General features: G+C 36.6%; 1 protein-coding gene across 2 annotated transcripts in view; it reads left to right on the top strand.

The window, feature by feature from the left end:
- NR6A1 (nuclear receptor subfamily 6 group A member 1) overlaps positions 1-20,784 on the top strand; it is a 215,270-nt gene that overhangs the window by 32,315 nt on the left and 162,171 nt on the right. For both annotated transcript variants that reach the window (XM_043469528.1, XM_043469527.1), the window contains exon 2: positions 936-977. In XM_043469528.1, coding sequence (XP_043325463.1) covers positions 936-977 — 42 coding nt within the window. The remainder of the gene's footprint in view (positions 1-935; positions 978-20,784) is intronic.

Raw genomic sequence — 20,784 nt, 5'->3', positions numbered from 1 at the left:
AATGTGCTTTGAGGGCTGTTTATTCCAACCTGAATAGCATATTTATTAGTGGAAGAATTGCTTCTGTTTGTGTGTATAGGTAAAATTCTTTCACAGTTATGAAAATTTTAAATAAAATTACCCTGTTTGATGTTTTATAAGTTCATATTTTTTTTGTTTTTATAAGTTCATATATTTTGCTTTCTTTTGGAAAATAGTTGATAACATAAGTAGAACATGACAAATATTAAATGCATTGTAAATTTACTATGAAATGTGATAGCTTAGCTGATAAAGAATCCACCTGCAATCAGGAGACCCCAGTTCAATTCCTGGGTTGGGAAGATCCCCTGGAGAAGGGATAGGCTACCTACTCCAGTATTCTTGGGCTTCCCTGGTGGCTCAGTTGGAAAAGAATCTGCCTGCAGTGTGGGAGACCGGGGTTCGATCTCTGGATTGGGAAGATCCCCTGCAGAAGAGAGAGGCTACCCACAGTATTCTGGCCCTGGAGAATTCCATGGGCTGTATAGTCCATGGGGTTGCAAAGAGTTGGACACGACAGAGCGACTTTCATTTTCATTATATGTATTACATATGTATACATATTGCACATGTTTTATTATAATTAACTTTGGCATGCTTACTCATAGTTACTTATGCTGTTGTTTATTGAGCTCCTCTGTGCCAGAGACTGTGCTCAATAAGCATTTTATATCATTATCTCACTTAATCCTCATTACTGCTCCATGAGAAGTGCTGTTACCATCTCCATTTTTTTATATAAAAATGATGAAATGGAGGCTCAAAGAAGGATCTGCAGTAGCTAAATGTTACAGAGCTAGGATTCAAATCCAAATTTGACTTACGGGTCTAGATTTTTTTTTTCACTGTATGATGGAGGCACCTTGGAGTAATTCATGAATTATAATCTTTTTTTCCTATTTTTTTCTCTTCAGGCTTTTGTCAGGACGAATTGGCAGAGCTCGACTCAAGCACTAGTAAGTTCTAAATGTTCCCCAGTGTTAATGGGTAAGAAAAGTATATGTGTGTGTACTTTTAAATATATAACTTAAGGTGTCATTTATAGGCCTATTCACAGATTTTATTCCACTTTGTGATTATGGGGAGGACATTCTCTTTTCTAGTTATATTTTATTTTTCTTCTCATATTTTTTGGTGGTCAGACTCTAGCCATTTAATAGAAAATTTTTTGCTGAAAATTTCTATTTAATGCTAGTCTTGTTTTCCATCATTCCATGAAGCTACCACTGACAAAAATTGTGCTTTCATTTATGCACACATACAAGCGTATACCCACAACCATGTTTTAAAAGTATTGACTAATTTTGACATTTCTTTCAAAGAAGGATTAGGTAAAGGTTTAGATATTTATAGATGATAACCTTCATACCACAGTTTAATTTCTAAGCATCTTCATCTACATTCTTAAGTTTAAGGTATGAGAATGACCATTTCAAAGTCTTAATTAAATGATTCTTTTCATCTGTGTTTATAGTGCTCTCATAATGTCACAAACACCATTCTGGGATATGGACATGGGAATATTCAGTATATACACATATTATTTTGCCATAATACTAAAAGGTCAAATGATACTTTAGATTGAGACTCTGTGAAATGATCTAGAGTTATTTTTTCTAGTTCTTGTATTTTTTAGGGTTATGGGGCTGGTTATTTGTTACATTCTGTTGTTGAGGTTAAGCGATAAAGTTCACCTTCTCACCATCCTGACTAACAGCTGTGGACCTTCTCATATTTTACTCACACACCTTAATAGTATAAAATTCATGTTTGTTCAACTAATAATTACTAATTGCAAAACAAAAGTAAGTCTCATAATGATTATCATACATTAAGGAAATAGGTTTTTCTTTCTAGAAGTCATAAAGTTCTGAATCAGCTTTGTAGGTAATACCAGAATCAACTTTGTAGGATATTATAGGTTCGGTTTACCCCACCTTCCTACCTCACATTCCAGTACCTATGAGTGAGCACACTATTTTCACTTTGTCGTTCTTTTATGAATAATTGTCATTTAGGAGGAGGAAAAGGTAAATTCTTGAGTCATGGGTCTTCTTAGAAGCACTTTTTAGAATTTGTCATTTTGGGCTGCTCTGGGTCTTCCTCACGGCGCATGGGCTTTCTCTAGTTGCGGCAAATGGTCTCCTCTCTAGTTGGAGTAAATGGGCTTCTCACTGCAGTGGCTTCTTTTGTTGCAGAGCATAGGCTCTAGGTATGCAGTCTTTAGTAGTTGTAACCCTCAGGCTCAGCAGTTGTGGCACTGGGCCTAGTTGCTCTGTGGAGCGTGGGATCTTCCTGGACCAGGGAGTGAACCTGTGTCCCCTGCATTGGCAGGCAGACTCCCAGCCACTGGACCACCAGGGAAGCCCCACTTAGAAGAATTTTTTAACACTAGGAAGGATAATGGACTGGCATGCCTTGTGATCTTTCAGATAGAACTACACATAAAACAAGCCAGATAATTGAGAACTCAATTTAATATTGAATGTTTTCTGCTCAGGCCCAGTTCTAGGCTCCAGGGATACAAAAATAAATAAATCTTAAGTCCCACTCTCATTTGTTAACAGTCTATCAGAAAACCTTTCCTAGTCTGCAATTATTTAAAAATACACTTTTTAAAGCATATGGGACCCAAATTTATTCTTTTTCTTCATTTAGTAGCAATTAAAAATATTCATGCCCATCTTCTAGGAAAGGTACTTGATCTTCTTACGAAGATTATTTTTGAATTTTTCTTCCTGCTGGCCCAAGTAATTCTAACTCTTTAACATTTCTGCATAGAATCCCTGTCTACATATTGTGCTTTATAGATTTCTCCATACCATGAGAATGAACAGATACTGAATCATAATTCTATTAATATATGTCAGTATGGAATGAGATTTACCTTAAAACATCATTTTTCTTTTAAAAATTGTACTTAGCTTATGTGGCCAATATTTTCAATAGTCCCCATGTTATTTTTGTGAAGTTGCTAGTGTTTTTGGCCTGTCTCTTTGAAATACATAAAGATTTGACATAATAACGAGTAGGCAGAAACAGAAGTTTATCATCCTGTCTGAATCAGTCTTGGGGTTCAAATGAGCATGCTCAGTCCTCAGAATTATAGGAAACCTCAAGACTGAAATGGGCTATACACGTGTATTAAGTTGGTTATGGTTGTTGATATTACAATTCTATGGCTTCTGATTGGGAAGGAGTAAAGTCTCCTATGTTAATACCTCATGACTTTTGCACATTAGATGGAGGACAGTAGGATTTTCTTTGTGATGAATCTTTGGGATTTCGAGGCTCCAGTGTCTCCTTTCTCCTCAAATTCCTGATAAGGAAGTCCTGCTCATTCTTGCTTATTTTGGACCAAGAAATACCATTGTTGCTGATTTCCCATTTTGCTTGTCAGTGGTTGTAGACAGCAAGTTTGGGATATGTGGTATGTATTGGACCTGGATGAGGAAACACCCAATTTTGTCCAACTCATGTGGCCTACCCCCTGCCTCCCTTTTCAGTGGTAGAGCAGATGGGTAGCCATGCTTAGAATATGGGCAGCTGTTCACACTCTGGCCGCCTTCCTATGATTCCTGGGCTTCCTGGAGTCCAATGTTACGGCACAGGTTCAGGCTAAGTTCATTTCTACAAGAAGCATCTCTGTACCCTGCCTATTAGCATAAGCTAGGGACAAGGGCAGTCAAAGGTCAAGAGAAGTTCAAAACAGCATAACCTTTCTCTGCTTCTGTTTCCAAATAACCCCAGTCTGCCCTGCTCCCCGAGTTTTTTTTCTCAGCCATCGTGTTTACTGTGTAGTTGTAAAACTCAAGAGAACAACGACTGACTTGATACAAGGGCAGTTAGAGAATAGAACTCATTGTTGCTTAAAACAGGAGAAATAATTGATTTATGTTTGGGGGCCAATTAGGCTATAAAACAGGAACAGTAAAGGGACCTATGACTTCAGGACAGCTACTTGCTCTGATTTCTGTCCCACAGACAAGGGGCTCCCCAGTAAAGGCTGTCAGCTTTCTAGGTTAAATTATTAATTCCTTTCATGCCTCTCAGGGATTGTAAACAGCACATAATACAGGAAAACAATTGATACTGTTCAGTTATTGGCCAGATAGAGGGTCAAAGGGTAAATGGTTGGATTAGCAACAGCTGTTCTTCTTCCCTAGTCAGACTTTTGTCCCTTATTACATTTCAGCAAATCCATTCCTGGATTTTTGGCCTCTGAATAGTTAAATCCATTCCTCTTCTTATAAAATAACCCTATAAATAATTGGAAAATGGATATTGACCAAAATTGAATATACTCATATTTTAATTCAGTTTCTGTAGTTGAAGGTGAGGATTCTTTTTGGTATGTGCTAACTGTGGTTGTTTGGTGTTCAAAGGGTGTTATCCCAAGGAAAGTAACTACTTGAAGTTTAGACAGATTAGTAGCTTTTTAGCTGTTCATACCATCTGCTTGAGGATTTTCTTGTAGCTTGATTAAAAGATAGAAATTGCCTTTATTTAAACTGTTGGTAGGATAATGCATGTTCATTGTGGAAAACACTAAAAGAAAAACACAAACACCCCTAATTCCACCACCTGGAAATAACCATTGTTTCTTATTTGAGAATATGTCCTTCCAGTTTGTGTCTGAACTTTTTATGTGGTTAGAAATCATATATACAATTTTGTCTACTCTTTATTGCTCCCCCACTCAGCATTATACTGGGAACATTGTTCCAAGTCATGAAAAATTTTTCATAAATCTTTTTAATGGCAAGATAATATTTCATTGTAAGTGAATAACTTTACTGTGGTTTATTTAACCATTTTCCTACTGTTGGACATTTAGGTTGTTTCCAGTTTTTTATTCATTATAAATAATGCCACAATGAACATAGTTTTATATAAATTTTTTGTCTGCATTTTAAGTGAGCCCTTTAGCTTTTTATATAATATAAGCTGAAACGCTTCTGAATTAAGAGCGTGGACTCTGGCTCAAGATTGCTTGAGTTCTGTAATCTTGGCTAAGTTCTTTAACCTCTTTGTGCCTCAGTACTCTCATCTCTTGTATGGGGACAATGAAAAAGTATTTCTACTTGACAAGGCTGTTGTGAAGATTAAATGAAGTAATACGTGCATTTGGAACAATGCTTGGTAAATGAGAAACACTATTGTTTTTGTTGTTCAGTTGCTAAGTTGTGTCTGACTCTCTGTGACCCTATGGACTATAGCATACCAGGCTGCCCTGTTCTTTACTATCTCCTGGAGTTTGCTCAAATTCATGTCCATGAGTCAGTGATGCTATCTGACCGTCTTCTCCTCTGCCACCCTCTTCTCTTTTTGCCTTCAGTCTTTCCCAGCATCAGGATCTTTTCCAGTGAATTCACTCTTGCATCAGGTGGCCACAGTATTGGAGCTTCAGCTTCAGATATGAGTATTTAGGGTTGATTTCCTTTGGGATTGACTGGTTTGATCTCCTTGCAGCTCAAGGGGCTCTTCAGAGTTTTTTCCAGAATTATAGTTCAAAAGCATCGGTTCTTCAGTGCCCAGTCTTTATGGTTCAACGCTCACATCTGTACATGACTGCTGGGAAGACCACAGCTTTGACTAGATGGATCTTTGTTGACAAAGCGATGTCTCTGCTTTTTAATATGCTGTTTAGGTTGGTCATAACTTTCCTTCCAAGGAGAACGTGTCTTTAGGTTCATGGCCATAATCGCCATTGGCAGTGTTTTTGGAGCCCAAGAAAATTAAACCTTAAACCGCTTCTGTTTTTCCCCTTCTATTTGCTATGAAGTGATGGGATCGGATGCCATGGTCTCAGTTTTTTGAGTGCTGAGTTTCAAGCCAGCTTTTCACTCTCCTCTTTCAGCCTCATCAAAAACTCTTCAGTTCCTCTTCATTTTCTGCCATTAGAGTGGTATCATATGCATATCTGAGGTTGTTAATATTTCTCTCTGTAGTTTTGATTTCAGCCTGTGATTTCATCCAGCCCAGCATTTTGCATGGTGTCCTCTGCATAGAAGTTAAATGAACAGAGTGACAATATATAACCTTGTCTTACTTTTTTCCCAATTTTGAACCAGTCCATTGTTTTATGTCCGGTTCTAACTGTTGCTTCTTGACCGACATACAAATTTCTCAGGAGACAGGTACGGTGGTCTGGTATTCCCATCTTTTTAAGTGTTTCTACAGTTCATTTTGATCCACACAGTCAAAGGCTTTCGAGTAGATGTTTCTGTGTAGCATAATGTTGAAAGTCTCAGTCTCTCTCTACTACTGGCTGTTGTAACCACTTTATTCAATTAAACTAGCCTGTGTTTCTTAATGACACAAAGATAAATCATTCCAGATGTTAGCAGGTGTAAGTTACTGCTTCAAGTAAGTAGTTTCCTCCAAGGAGCAATATGTATTGCTGGCCAAGGCTATTCTTTACCATCTGGTTAACTGTTAGGGTGTTTGGACCCCTTCCTCCAACAGCAGCAGGTAACCCAAATGACCATCTGCCAGTCCATTTATTTAACCTCTTAGGAAACTAAAGAAGTTAACCCTCTGTTTATTCAAAATAAATACTCAGGTTGTGCACTTGCTCTTTGGTCAGTAGCAAGGTCTTATAGAGAGCATGCTGAGGAAGAAATCTGTATCATTAAAAATCTACCATTACCATTTAAAAGGACTGCATAGTTGGGATTTTTCCTGACACAAACTTTATTATACACACACACACAAACATACATATCCCCCCATTACTGATTAAACACCTGGATAAATGAGCATTTTAGAAGAGACTTGAGAGTTAAATTAATGTTTGCACTGTCTTGCCATACTGATAGACTCCCACCAGGCAGAGATTCATGAGTGATGTGGAAGGAACAGGCAGTTTAAAGCACAGCTTCAGAGTGAGACGACTTAATACTGATCGTTTGCTCTGGCTTCACGTTCATCTGTCAAGTGTTTTGGGATCCCAAGGAGACTTTTTGTGGATTCTTCAGGCTATAAGAGAGAAATGTGTATCTCAGCTAGAATACCCGATTTTGAAATAGGTTCATTCCCAAATTCCAGCATTCTGTGTTATGTCCTATCGGTCTATTCGTAGTTGTCAAACTGTATGTTACAATTTTTGATCTCAGAAAACAGTTCATATAAGCCCAAGTGTGGTCTGCAGATAATGAACTTAAGGCTGGGTGTTAGAGATCAAAGAAAATTAACATTTATTGGATGTTCCTTATGTACTAGGTACTCTGAACATGTTCAGTGGGAGTGAGGAGAGTTCGTTATAGCATTTGAAATTACCTAAATTTAAGTTTGACTTTGTAATACCTACCCCATTGTTTCTTTCCTTTCCCACTTCTCTTTTTCCCTTTGATGTGTGTGTCAAGCTAAGACTCAGTTCCTGCCCTCAAGGGACTCTGATTTAATCAGGAATGATAGACGCAAAACATGATATGTGGTGTTTACTCCATAATAATAAAAATAATAATAGTAATAATGGCTAATATTTGTTACACACTAAATGCTTCATGTGCATTTTTCAGTAAGCACTCATGAAACCTATTGAAAAGATACTATTCCTATCTTACAGAGCAGAGTGCTGAGGCCTGGAGAGGTTAAATGACTCACCCCAAAGTACACAGTGGAGAAATATCTGGGGCTTCAGAGCTGCTGTTTTACTGAATCTTCTATCCTGTTTCTGGCTCTCTTGACTGTGACAAGTCTCAGATGCTAATGGAAGAGTTTAAGGCAGTATAATAATTTATAACATATAATGGCGCCTTTTGTGTCCAGAATAAAGACTATTTTCTAAGTGTCATTTGGGCTCTTTTGCATATATTAGAATTATTTTGGATGTAAAGTAATTTTCTATGGAATAGGTTCCCAAAGAGATTTCTTCTGTAGTTCAGGATTATTTGCACTATTTATTATCAAACAGGTTCTTTCCTGAAACAAATGAAGATAAGTTCACAAGTCTCCCTTGGTTTCCCTCTTTGTGTCACCTTTCCTTCAGACATTCTGGTTGTGATGTTGGTATTTCACATTCATAACAATTCCAAGAGCCTTGCTTCCAAAGCTTCAGCTCAATCTGCTAGGTCACTGCAAGATCACGTCTCCTGAATGTGGCCTTTTGCTTGGGAGTTCCTTTCTGATAAGGATTCTTTTGAACAGGATGGGGGTGGGATGAGATCCAGAGTTTAGGCTGAGCTCTCATCCCCTTGACCTCTGCCCCTGTTTCAGAGTTTATACTGACTTGGTAGGAACTCCCTATGGAGCCAACAGTTTAGGACTTGTTTACAGTTGATGAAAAGATAGTTGCGTTCAAAGGCTGTTTTTGGGTCCTTGGAGAGTCATGGATCTCTGCTATTATCTGTGGTGGGTTCAGGGAATGCTTGAACATCTGGGTCTGGAGATTTGTAATAGATGACTAAGAAGGAATGAGAAGAAACTCTGAAATTGGATAGGTTGCTGAAATTATTTCCGTGGGAGCAGTATTGCAGTAATATTTTGAGAGCAGAGAAAGATTTCTATAAACCTGTTGTTGTTTTAATTAAAAAAAAAAAAAACGGAAGATGATTGTTTAAATTCAGTATAGGATAACAAAGGGGATGTGTGGGAATTCTTCTCTTTCTTTTTTGATGTCTCACCAAAGAGAAAATTTTTTGTGTTAGGCAAATGTGTTAGGTAGTGGAGGCAAACCTTGGATTATTAAATCCTCCCTTTTCAGAGTTATACGGAGTTTTACAAATTGGTATTTTCTCTGAAAATCTTGTGGTTCTCTAAGTATGTTGAGGGTATAGCAATTGAATCCCAAATTAGTCCTCATAAGTCTTTTCTGGGCACAGAGATCAGTTAAGATGACTCTTAGCTTCTGTACCTGAAGTTACATTTGTTTTTTTTGGTCCGGTATTTGCTGTAGATGTGAATCTGGAAGAAGAAAAGAAGCATCTTTCTTTAAAAGGTGCTGACTATATGAGCCAAAACTAAATTTTAATAGGTATACCCTGTGTTGGTAAACATAGGGAAGGATAAACTGCATGAATAATAAGATTCAAAGTGAAAATGTTATATCATTTTCACCTTAGTATGAAATTCCTTGAGCTAAATTTAATCTGGCCTATAATCTATTTTGTTTGACTAATTGGATGTTTAAATAAAAACATACTGTCAACCTTTAAAACCTGCAAGATTTTTGTGAAAATTTGTATTTCTGGCCTTCTTGATAAATTAGATCGTTCAACTGTAGGCCTAGATTTCTACATGGGATCTGTTGGCTTGAATAGGGTAGTGGCTGCCTCTTGAAATGAGCATGTGCTCAGGTTTGTCACAAACCTGTATGACCTCTTTGATGTACTTATGTTTCCTTCTAGTCTTCTGTAAGCATGTTTGCAATTTCTACATTAAAAAATAATTGTCAAAAAAAAATTGTCAGTGCAGATGAAGGTGTGGGAAAATGAGAAAGAAGTCTATGAGTATATTCTAATAATATCTGTCAACACTAAAAATGTTTGGGTTTATTCTTGCAGATTTAGCAGTTAAAATTTAAACTTTTTAAATTCAAATTTGCAGATTTAGCAGTTAACTCATCTGGGTATTTATCCTAAAAGAAATGACAGGTGTGCAAAATGTATATTCACAGATATTCTTTTCAGCATTTATAATAGCAAAAAAAAAATAGGAATAGCTCAGAAATTTAATAGGGGACTCATTACATGGATTGTAGAATTGTTAAGGAGAAGGTAAATTTTAGTCTGGAAGAAGATACACTGAACTGTTAACAGTGATGTCCTTGGGCAAATGGTATCACAGAGTAATATTCACTATTTCTGTTTTAATTTTTTAAAATTTATTTATTGGCTGCACCATATTTTACAGGGTCTTAGTTCCCAGCCTGAGAACCAAACCCTGGCCCTCGGCAGTGAAAGTGTGGAGTCCTAAGCATTGAATCACCAGGGGATTGACCTTAATTTTTTTTTTTTTTAAATGAGGTTCTTATGTTAAGAAATGAGATACAGATTTTTAAAAAATCTACTGGCTCTCATTTCAGCTGCCAAGTTTCTAAGGCTATTCCGCCAAATTGAGCCACCCAGGCTACAGTTTCCCATTTAGATCACAGATTTTACATTCAGAATTCTCTTATCTTGAAATTGCTTTAAGGAATGATGATCAGTATCCTCAAGCATCAGGAGCTATCTTGAAGCTCAGGAACAGGGTAAAAGCTTAGAGCAGCATTTTTAGGCTTCTGCTTTCAGCCTTGCCTTCATTTAATCATGGCATCAGAATTAGCCTACTTTTTATCCTGCTGTCAAGAATGTAGGGAGCCTTAAGTAAGCTTCTCATATGAATTGTGCTGCCCTTGTGGTTGCCCATTTTATAGATAAGGAAACTGACAGTTTAACACTTGGCCAAGATCACACAGCAGTTAAGTGGCAGAACTGAAGCCTGTGTGATTCCAAAGCCAGTGTACCTTTTATCTTTTTAAAATAGTGGTATGATTTACATACAGTGAAATATTAAGTGTAAGATTTAAGCAGTTTTCACAAATATATGTACCCTTGTAATTCATGTTTCATCTAGATGTAGAACACTGCCATTCTTTCAGAAAATTCTCTTATGCTTTTTTCAGTTGATCATACAGTTTTGCCCCCAAGAAGCAGTAACTTCTGACTTCTGTTTTGATAGATTAGTTTGTCTTATACATGGAATCATACAACTTGTGCTTTTTTGTGTCTAGTGTTTTTCTGCATAATGTTTTAGACTCATCCATGTTGTTGCAGGTGTTACTAATTCTTTTTATTGCTGAGTAGTATTCCATTGTCTATATCATAGTTGATCTGTTCATCTGTTGATAGCTAGTCTTCTCTGGTTCCGGGCTACTAGGAATAAAGCAGCTATGAATATTCTTGTACATGGTTTTTGTGGATATATTTTTATTTCTCTTAAACATATCTAGGAATTGTTGGGTCCGATGGTAGCTTTATGTTAAACTTTTTATGAACTTGTCAGTTTTCCATATTGTGTATGCAGTTTGCAATTCCATTAGTATGCGTTCTAATAGTTCCACATCCTTGCAGGTGTTTGGTGTTGTAAACTTTTAATTTTAATTATTCTAGTGAGCAAAAATGATGTGTGTTTAATTTGCATTTCCCTCATGACTATGTTGGTCACTTTTTCATACCCTTATTGGCCATTCATGTTTCCTTTTAGAAATGTCTATTCAAAATCTTTTGATAATTTAAGAAATCATGTTCTTTGTCCTGTTATTGAGTTGTGGATATTTTTTATTACGATACAAGTCTTTCATCAAGTATATATGTTGTGAATATTTTCTCCCAATCTGTGGCTTTCTCTTTTACTTTATTAAACATGATTTTTGATTAGCGAAAGTTTTACATTTTTATGAAGCTCCGTTTATTAATTTTTTTCTTTTATAATTAATGCCTTCTGTATCTTCCCTAAGAAATCTTGGCCTAACCTGAGGTTTCTAAGGTATTATTCTGCTTTCTACTAGAAACTTTATGGTTTTAGCTTTATTCAAGTTAGTTTTTTTTTTTTTTGGTATGGTATAAGATAGGAATCAGAGTCTTTTTATATGAATATTTATGTTACAGCACTTTTTGTTGACAAGACTTTCCCTTTGAGTTTTTGATAAGCTTGCTGAAAAATAATTTGATCTTCTTATGTATGATATACTTGTAGACTCTTATTTTCTTCTATAATCTATTTATAATACCACAATATTTTGAGTACTATAGTTGTATAGTAAATCTTAAAATTCTCCAACTCCATTCTTCCTTTTCAGAGTTATTTTAGCTGTTGTAGCTATTCTAGGGTTTTGTTTCAGTCTCCTTATACATTTTAGAATCAGCTCATCAAAAAAACTTTTTTTTTTTTTTAAACAAAGCCTTCTGAGATTTTGGATTTCATTGATCTTATCAATTTGGAGAGACTTGTCATTTTAGAATTGAGTCTTCTAGTCTGTTAATTCAGTATATTTTCCCACTTACTTAGAACTTTATTTTTTCTCAGTGATGTTTTAAAAGATTAGCATTGAGATCTTGTACCTCTTTCTTTTAACTTATCCCTGAGTATTTTTTTTTAATGCTGTAGTAAATAATATTATTTTAAAATTTTCCATTTGTGTGTTGCTAGTATATAGAAGTGCAATTGATTTTTGTATGTTGAGACTGTTTCATACAATATTGTTAAATTTGTTTACTGCTAATAACTTTAAAAATAAATTATTTGAGACCTTTTATGTGTGTGACTATGAATAAAGACAGTTTTACTTCTTTTTTGATGTTTATGACTTTTATTTTTCTTACCTTATAGCTAAAATATGGCTAAAATTTGCAGTCCAATAGTAGATTAAAATGTTGAGGACTACCTTCTAATCTTGTTTTTGATCTTCGAGGAATAGAGTTCAGTGTTTCACTATCACGTATGATATTAGCTATAGTGTTTTTTTTTTAATTGTGAAATATGCAGACCAAAACATTTATTATCTTAACCATTTTTTTTTCTTTTTTATTGAAGGAGAATTGCTTTACAGAATTTTGTTGTTTTCTGTCAACCATTTTTTTAATGTACAATTTAGAGTCATTTCTACACTCATACTGTTATGCAACCATTGTCACCACCATCCATACACAGGTCTCTCTTTATCTTGCAAAAATGAACCTGTAACTGTTAACAATATTTCCCCATTCTCCAGACCCTGGCATCCACTGTTTTACATTCTGTCTCTGTGAATTTGGCTAATCTAGGTATCTCATATAAGTGGAGTCACACTGTATTTGTCCTTTTGTGCCTGAGTTCTTTACTTAGCATACTATTTTCATGGTTGATCCATGTTGTAGCATGTCAGAATTTCCTTCCTTTTTAAGACTGACTGATCTTCCATTGTTTGTTGTATACCACATTTGTCTGTCCATATATCTGTTGATGGATCCTTGGGTTGCTTATACCTTCTAGCTATTGTGAATATTATGAATAATGCCGCTATGAATATTGAGTGTACAAATAGCTCAAGTCCCCATTTTCAATTCTTTTAGGTATATAGCCACAACTGGATTGCTGGATCATATTATAGTTCTGTTTTTACTTTTTTGAGGAAGCACCATATTGCTTTTTTCCACAGTGGGTCTACCATGTAAAGTGCCACGGGTTCTAATTTTTCTGCCTCCTCCTACTTTCTGTGTTTTTGATAGTATCACACATACCTTATTATGGGTGTGAGTATCTCATTGTGGTTTTGATTTGCATTTGTTTTGTTTTTTTAGTTCCATAAGTTCTTTATATATTATGGATTATCCCTTATCAAGTATATAAGTTGCAGATATTTTTCTTCCAATTTATGGATTGCCTTTTCACTGTTGATTTTGTCCTTCATATACAGAAGATTTAAATTTTGATGTATCGTTTACTTATTTTTTCTTTTGTTGCCTGTGTCATAGCCAAGAAATCATTGCCCAGTCCAATGCCAGGAATCTTTTCCCCTTTGTTTTCCTCTAAAAGTTTTATACATTTTGGTCTTTGATCTGTTTTGAGTTAATTTTTGGTTAGTGTGCTATAATGTTCATAGTCATTCTTTTGCATGTAGGTACTCCCTTTTTTCATCACTGCTGAAAAGATTGTCCTTTCCTCATTGAATGGTCTTGGCAACCTTGTTGAAAGTTATTGATCATATATGTGAGAGCTTATTTCAGGGCTTTCTATTCTGTTTCTTTTGTCTATATGTCTGTCTTTATCCCACATTGTTTTGAGTACAGTAGCTTTATAGTAAGTTTTGAAATCTGGAAGTTACACATTTTTTGAGATGTACTTTATAAGCTTGAGGAAGTTCCTTTGTATTCCTAGTTCTCTAAAGGTGTTTAGCACAAATGGTGTCAAATTTTTCAAATACTACTTCTGCATCTGTTTAGATATTTAGACTGTTCATATGGTGAATTATACTGACTGATTTTTGAAAATTGAGCCAGCTTTGCAGTTCTGGGATAAGCCTCTTATGGTCATGATGTATTCTCATTTTTTTAATCTTTATTTAACTCATTGTTTTGAACACAGTCGCTTTTGTTTGTGTGAATTTATAGTTTTTTGTGTAAGCTTAAACCAACTAACTGGTTTTGGTGTAGGCACTCTTCTTCAGATTTGAAGTCTCCACCTAGTGGTCTCTTCTGGAAGCCCAGTGGTGAGAACCTGGCATAATATATTGGCATTTATTCCCACTTTGTCCACTAGGTGGCAACAGGTCCTAACTGAAGAGCCAAGAGCAAGGAATTAGATTGAAAAATGAAAAACAATGCTTGTAGTTAAATGGAACAGAAAACCAAGATTTTCTTAAAAGTAGTAGTACTAGTCCTCAAGATCTGAGAGAAGGAATGAGCCTTTAGCTCATTCTAAGAAACTAATTGGAGTGGAAACTCTTTAATTAGTATCATGGGAATCCATTCTGCTGCCTGACTTCCATTGCCTCTAAAACTTCAAAATCTTAGCTTATTCAATAACTATACAGTTGCATTTTTTTTTTTTTTTTTAATATTGGGAGAGGAAGAGGAATGTGATAGAGCTGACTATGAATGCAAAGGGATCTGAGTTTGGTGAGTCAGAGTAAGAAGGATGTGCTCTTATATGCAAGAGCTGACAATCTACTTCCATGGAAGCTGCAAGAAGAGGTGTTATTAGCTCCCTGCCATCCCTTGGGTCTAAGACGTCTTTCCTAGGATATGAAAAGACTTTTTTGAATGTTATAGTTGAAGGTATGGGTTTTCCTTATAAAAATGGAAATTGGAACAACAGAAATCTTCCTGGACAAGGATTTGTTTTAGTAGTGAAGGAACAAGGTCACTTAAAGGGATTTAAGATTCTAAGAAGCCCATAGGTAGAATTATCAGGCTGTGAAAATTAAAAGGTAATAGGTGGAGTGAGTTTCTAATGCTCCCTGAAGTAGTTGAGAAGAGATTTGAGAGGACACTAGGCTGAAAGCAATGTGACCTATTGCAGCTTGCTTGATAATGGCAACGATGCCAACTTTTTTGACCTCAGTGACTTAGTTAGCTTATGAACACAGCTGACTTAGGCAGGACCCCATTATCTACCTAACCTTTCTATTCCTGCTTTCCAGTTGAAAATAGTTCATTGACAATGAACTATTACATACAAATAAATTTGGAGGGAAGATGATAAGTGTTCATTAGCAGATGAGGTATGGTTCATATTTGAAATGGCATATACATGTCAAAGTCTAATTATAGTACTAGAAAATTTTAAAGTAAGGATACAGTTGATGTACTACCTAGCATACACAACATGTATCGAACTAATTTGAAAATGAGGATGCTGAATGAACTGTAATGAAGATTGAAAAGCTAGAATAACAGTAATTGGAAACTACCACATTCCCTTAACAGTGATAATGGGGTTCAGAGAGCTGCAAGATTTCCAAGTGATTTTATGTTTGTGTTTGCAGTAGGATCTTTGGAACATTGTCACCCATTTTGTGGCATCCAGGCTTATTAGCAGAATGTTGAAGAATCTCTTGTTACTTTTAGTTTATAAACACCAAATTTTGTTGACAGTCCATTAAGTTACTAATAGCCTTTATTCATAAGTAGAAATAAATGGGACATCAGTCACTCATAAAATGGATGAAAGTTGGATTAATATACCAAGAGGATTCTTTAAATTCATACCTTGAGAATCATGGGCCTACAAGATCGAGAAGGAAGAGGAGAAGGTAGAAAACAGCCCCAGGCTAGTAAGAAGAAGCCTCAGTGTTATGGCCTTTGGAACTAGGTGTGAAATTTTAAAAAATGTATGTCTTCTATGACTTGAAGCAAAATCTGACCGTTACGTGGGTCTTCACTATGTGTATGCAGATGTTTATAATAGTAGCTCTAATACTGTTGATAGAATTACTACTCATGTGATCAGTCCTATGGACAGAATTATTTGTTACATGAGTAACAACAACTGATTCTTCTAGGAATTGTTTTTCTGTATGTTGGATGGAGTAGACCTTTGTAATTGAGAAGAAAGTTAAATCCTTTGTTAAATGATTTTGTGCTGGGATTTTTGTTGATTTTCTTGGTGTTTGCACTGTTTAGCATCTCTGTTGTTCAGGAATTTTCAACATAAGTAAGATGCAATAAAAGCTAAGCTCTAAACATCATTTTCATCAAAATAATCTTAATTGTGAAATTTAGTCTCTGTCTCTATCCCTTTGTTTCTCTGTCTCTTTCTCTGTGTGAGAGGTTTTATTAGACAAAAATTAAAAATTAAAATGCCTTAATCCCTGTTTCCTAATAGTGATGATAATTTTGACTCTTAATAATCTTTCACCAAAAATACATCACATTTTCTTAAGCTTTATTAGTTAAGTCTGACCAGTTAGTTTCAATTTCTGACTTTTGTTTTCTCTTTTGAAATACCTTGGGTAAAAAATATCACTAAAAAAACAAGCCTCATAAGCACCATTGGTAAATTAGTGGAAATGATCCTACAAATGCAGGTGAAAGATAGCAAGGTAATTTGAAAAGCTTCAAAAATACAGTGGGACTGGAAGAAAGTTTGGGAGAAATAGGTGTTGATTGGGAGTTGATACGGCTGCTCACAGGTTAGTGATGTACTGCTGTCATGTGAGAAGAATGCTGCCCAGCAGGAGTTACTCTCGATTAGTTTTCTTGATACACTTGGTGCCATTTAGATCCTAATGATTAGTGATATGATTTTTACCTATTGTTCAGTATGCAGAAGTTCAATCAAGGTATTACAGAAGAGAGCTCCTTTAGTGGGGCTTGCTGTGTGTCAGATTCTGTACTAAGCACTTTATTCTCACCTTTTATAATTCCCATCACAACCTTATGTAGTAGATGGTAGTTCCCAGATGAGAAGCTTAAGACTAAAAGGTTAAGACCACACTGCCTTTCATTGCCCTTTTCATCATAACCAGAGAAAACTTTAGAGCTTAGATAATATGATGTCATCTTAGGGGGTTGTAAAGAAACTTGGTAGAGTCAGAAAAACATGAGTTGAACACAAGAAGCTATGTTATGGTGAAATAACACACTAACGTGTAAACAATTGTTGGTGTCTGGGAAATATAGACTGGTAGCAAGAGAGGAAAACCAGGGGTGTTGACTGCTGTAGTTAAACTGCAAGAAAGACACTCTTCTTAAGCTAGTTTAAAATGAGGATATTGGTGGAAAATACAGGGTTTCTCTTGGAGATGAAGGAGGGAGCATTCAGTTGGATTTCATGAAGGAGCAAGATCAGGATTCTTTTCGAATATCTCTGTGGAGGCTTATTGCTGTTTCTCTGGTGCTTTTGTTTCACATTTCTCTTCTCCTTCAGACTGATAACTCTTTGCTTCTGTGTCCATGATAGAAAATGGCTGCCCCTTCTCTGCCCTGACTTGTCTTATCTTTCTAGCACCCATGCTCAACACAGACTGACATTTGTGTTCATATCTTAAATACTCAGGAAAGAAGTTAAACCCAGCTTGGAGTCCAGGTATCCGTTTACCTGGGACTATGGCCACCGACTATTCAGCAGAAGTTGCTGGTACATTCTAAGGAGAATGTAATAGAGCAGATGAAATTTCTGATATGATAGCTTCAGTCAGGAAACGGGTAGCATGGAGATTGTAGAAACTCCCCATTAAGTCTGGTATTAATGTTTGAGGGACAGTGCAAAGAGAGGCAAATTCAGGGGCATAGTTTATTAGGAATTTGGTAGCCCTGGGGTGGCAGAGGAGGGGATCTGGGAACTGTAGTGAGAACCCAGGCATTAGGTGGTGCTTGAAGTTTGGCAAGTGGAAAAGATACTTTCAAACCACCCTGTTATTGGCTGGGAGTGTAAATATAATGGACTTAATTGCAGTGGCCAGGACTGGTTGTAGCCCTCAGTGTAACTCACTGCATAACACCTGTTTGGTACCTACCTGCTGATAAGATCCAAGATCTTAGGCATGACTGGCTCTGGGGCTGGTTCAGGTTGTATATACACATAGATGGTACTCTTGGCTCCCACAGGTACAGCTTTCCAAAGTGGGAACTGAAGATAGGTCTTTGATATTCAAGTTGCTGTATTGTTGCCTTTGGAATTTGAAAACCGTTTCAGTAGTCCAGAGTGACTTTCTTCCTCTGTCTTCGTCAGGAAGTTTTTCCTCCCAAGTGTATTTTGGGATTGAGTTGTGTTTGAGCAGTTTATTATGGCACTTGGGTCTAATTCCAGGAAAATAAATTTGATTTCAAGCTGACTGTTAGGCTTCATCAAGATTAGGATTTTATCACTTGTGAGATTTGTGAAAACATAGGAAGAGATTCATTTTCTGGCATAAGTGAGTGAAAAGGTGAACGAATCTTGTCCCCCAAAAAGCAACTATAAAGCTGAATAAAACTATCAACCACCACCACCACCACCACCATAGGCTTATAACGAATTGAGAAGTAATCAGCCAACTTACCATAGGTCATGTTTATTGAATATGCCTTGCAGAACATACACTGTTTTCAAGTACACATGAAGCTGTTTCTAAGAGTGTCCTGGGCCATAAAATAATTCTGATAAAGTGAAAGTTAAAAAGCCCTGCCTGATCATCTGAGTAGACACAAGAAAAACATTTGGCAAAATCTATGAAGAGTCTAAAGCTAATAATACTTAATTGGTGAACTACAAATGTCTTTCCTCTAAGATTAGGAATAATGTGCTCTTACTACTTCTTTTCATCATTCACTGGAGGTTCTAGCTAGTGCAGTAAGGTGAAGGTTAGGGAGGAATGTATCTAAATTGGAAAGGATTAAAATTGTTTTTGTTCATAGATGACATAATCCTATGTTTAATACTAAACAATTCACAAAAAAGCCCCAAAACAAATAGAGTTAATTTAGTTTAGCAAGGTCACAGAATACCAGATCAATATACCGAAATCTGTTGTATTTTCGTAACTATCAACAATCCAAAAAATGAAAGTGAGAAAATAGTTCCATTCATGATTACATCAAAAGAATTAAATACTTAAGAATAAATTTAACAAAAGAAGTGTAAAATATGTACACTAAAAACTAAAATATTTCTGTGGAAAGTTTAAAAGATCTAAATAAATAAGAGAGGCTTCCCAGGTGGCACAGTGGTAAATCCACCTGCCAATGCAGAAGATGCAGTTTGATCTCTGGGTAAGGAAGATCCCCTGGAGAGAAGGGAATGGCAACCTACTCCAGTATTCTTGCCTGGAAAATCCCATGGACAAAGGAACCTGGCAGGCTACAATCTATGGGATCGCAAGGAATCAGATGCGACTGAGCATGCAAACATAGAGTGTGGCTCTGATGGACCGTCTAGGCTGGTGACACAATATACAGAAAAATGCCTGCATTCAGACCCAGGTTATAGGTTAATAACCTCCGCTAGACAACGTGCAAACATGTGCTTCTGATTAACAAGTACGTGCGAGTTTGGGGAGTGAGGGAATCTTATCTGCTGAAAGGAGCGATAAGCCATGGAGTAGTGCCATCACAGACCAGGATGCACTGGGCTGTGCGCTGTGTGCAGCGCATTTCCCACTGTGTTCTCTCTGAGGCCTCACAGCAATCCTGTGGAGGTAGGAGAGGTATGTTTAGTCTCTGTAGGTCTAAGTCTCAAGAACGGCTTAAGATGTGATTCACTTGTCCAAGAACACATAACCATGGAAGGGTTGGAATTAAAATCAGGTTTTCTAACTCCACACTATCCCAAACCATCTATTTCTTTTTTACTGTACTGTTTTGCCTCAACTCTTTAATGTCGTCCCTCAGTATCCACAGGGAGTTGATTTCCAGGACCGTCCTTGGACACTAGAGTTTGAGGATGCTCAAATCCCTTGTAGAAAATGGTGTAGTATGGTTGGTCTTCCATATCTTAGATATGGAGGACCCATTGTACTGGCAAGAGAAGAGAAAGGGGTGTGTGATTTTGACTGATTTGCACGTATGTTTCAGTAGATTTAGTTAGTCTGAAGAGTAGGAGGGAAGTTGGGCTACAGTGTAAATTCAGAGGTTCTATAGCAAGTATAATTTTGCTGGTATCTGGTGGATACTAAAATTATACCTGTGTTGGAACTGTAGTTCATGGCCCAGATGGCTTGAAGGTATCCTGTGCTTGCTTCAGGGAGCTTCCTGAGTTATAAATGTTAATTGTGCCCTAAGTCATAAGGGAATTCATTTGGCATCCATTTATTGAGTGTTTATTCCATTACAGGCCCCTTTCAAGATTTGAGATCACAAGGTCCAGTTAGATCCTATTGAGATACAGCCTCAGTAGGAGAGGAATACAGAAGCAGGCTGGAATGTATGTTGTCATTTTTATTCTCTGCCCTCCAAGGTGACCACTTAAGCCATGGACCTGGCACCCTTTACTTTCTACTAACCCTGCAGCTGTGCTTTCTGCAGGTACTCTTTCTTAATAAAAATAGTCCATCTTTTCTTCCTTTCCCACTGTGGATTCTTCCATATGCCTTTCAGCCAAACGTAGGTAGATATTGCATGTAAAAGAAATCTGTGCTTTTTAAAAAAAGACATTCAAGTAAATTTTCTTAATTATTGAAATATTGCTTATTTATTGCTAAACACGGAGAAGGCAATGGCAACCCACTCCAATACTCTTGCCTGGAAAATCCCATGGACTGAGGAGCCAGGTAGGATGCAGTCCATGGGGTCTCGAAGAGTCAGATATGACTGAGCGACTTCACTTTCACTTTTCACTTGCATGCATTGGAGGAGGAAATGGCAACCCACTCCATTGTTCTTG

The sequence above is a fragment of the Cervus canadensis genome, chromosome 5, assembly GCF_019320065.1.
Source record: "Cervus canadensis isolate Bull #8, Minnesota chromosome 5, ASM1932006v1, whole genome shotgun sequence".
Taxonomy (NCBI): Eukaryota; Metazoa; Chordata; class Mammalia; order Artiodactyla; family Cervidae; genus Cervus; species Cervus canadensis.
The sequence above is the reverse complement of the archived record's forward strand: the minus strand, read 5'-3'. Positions and strand labels throughout refer to the sequence as shown.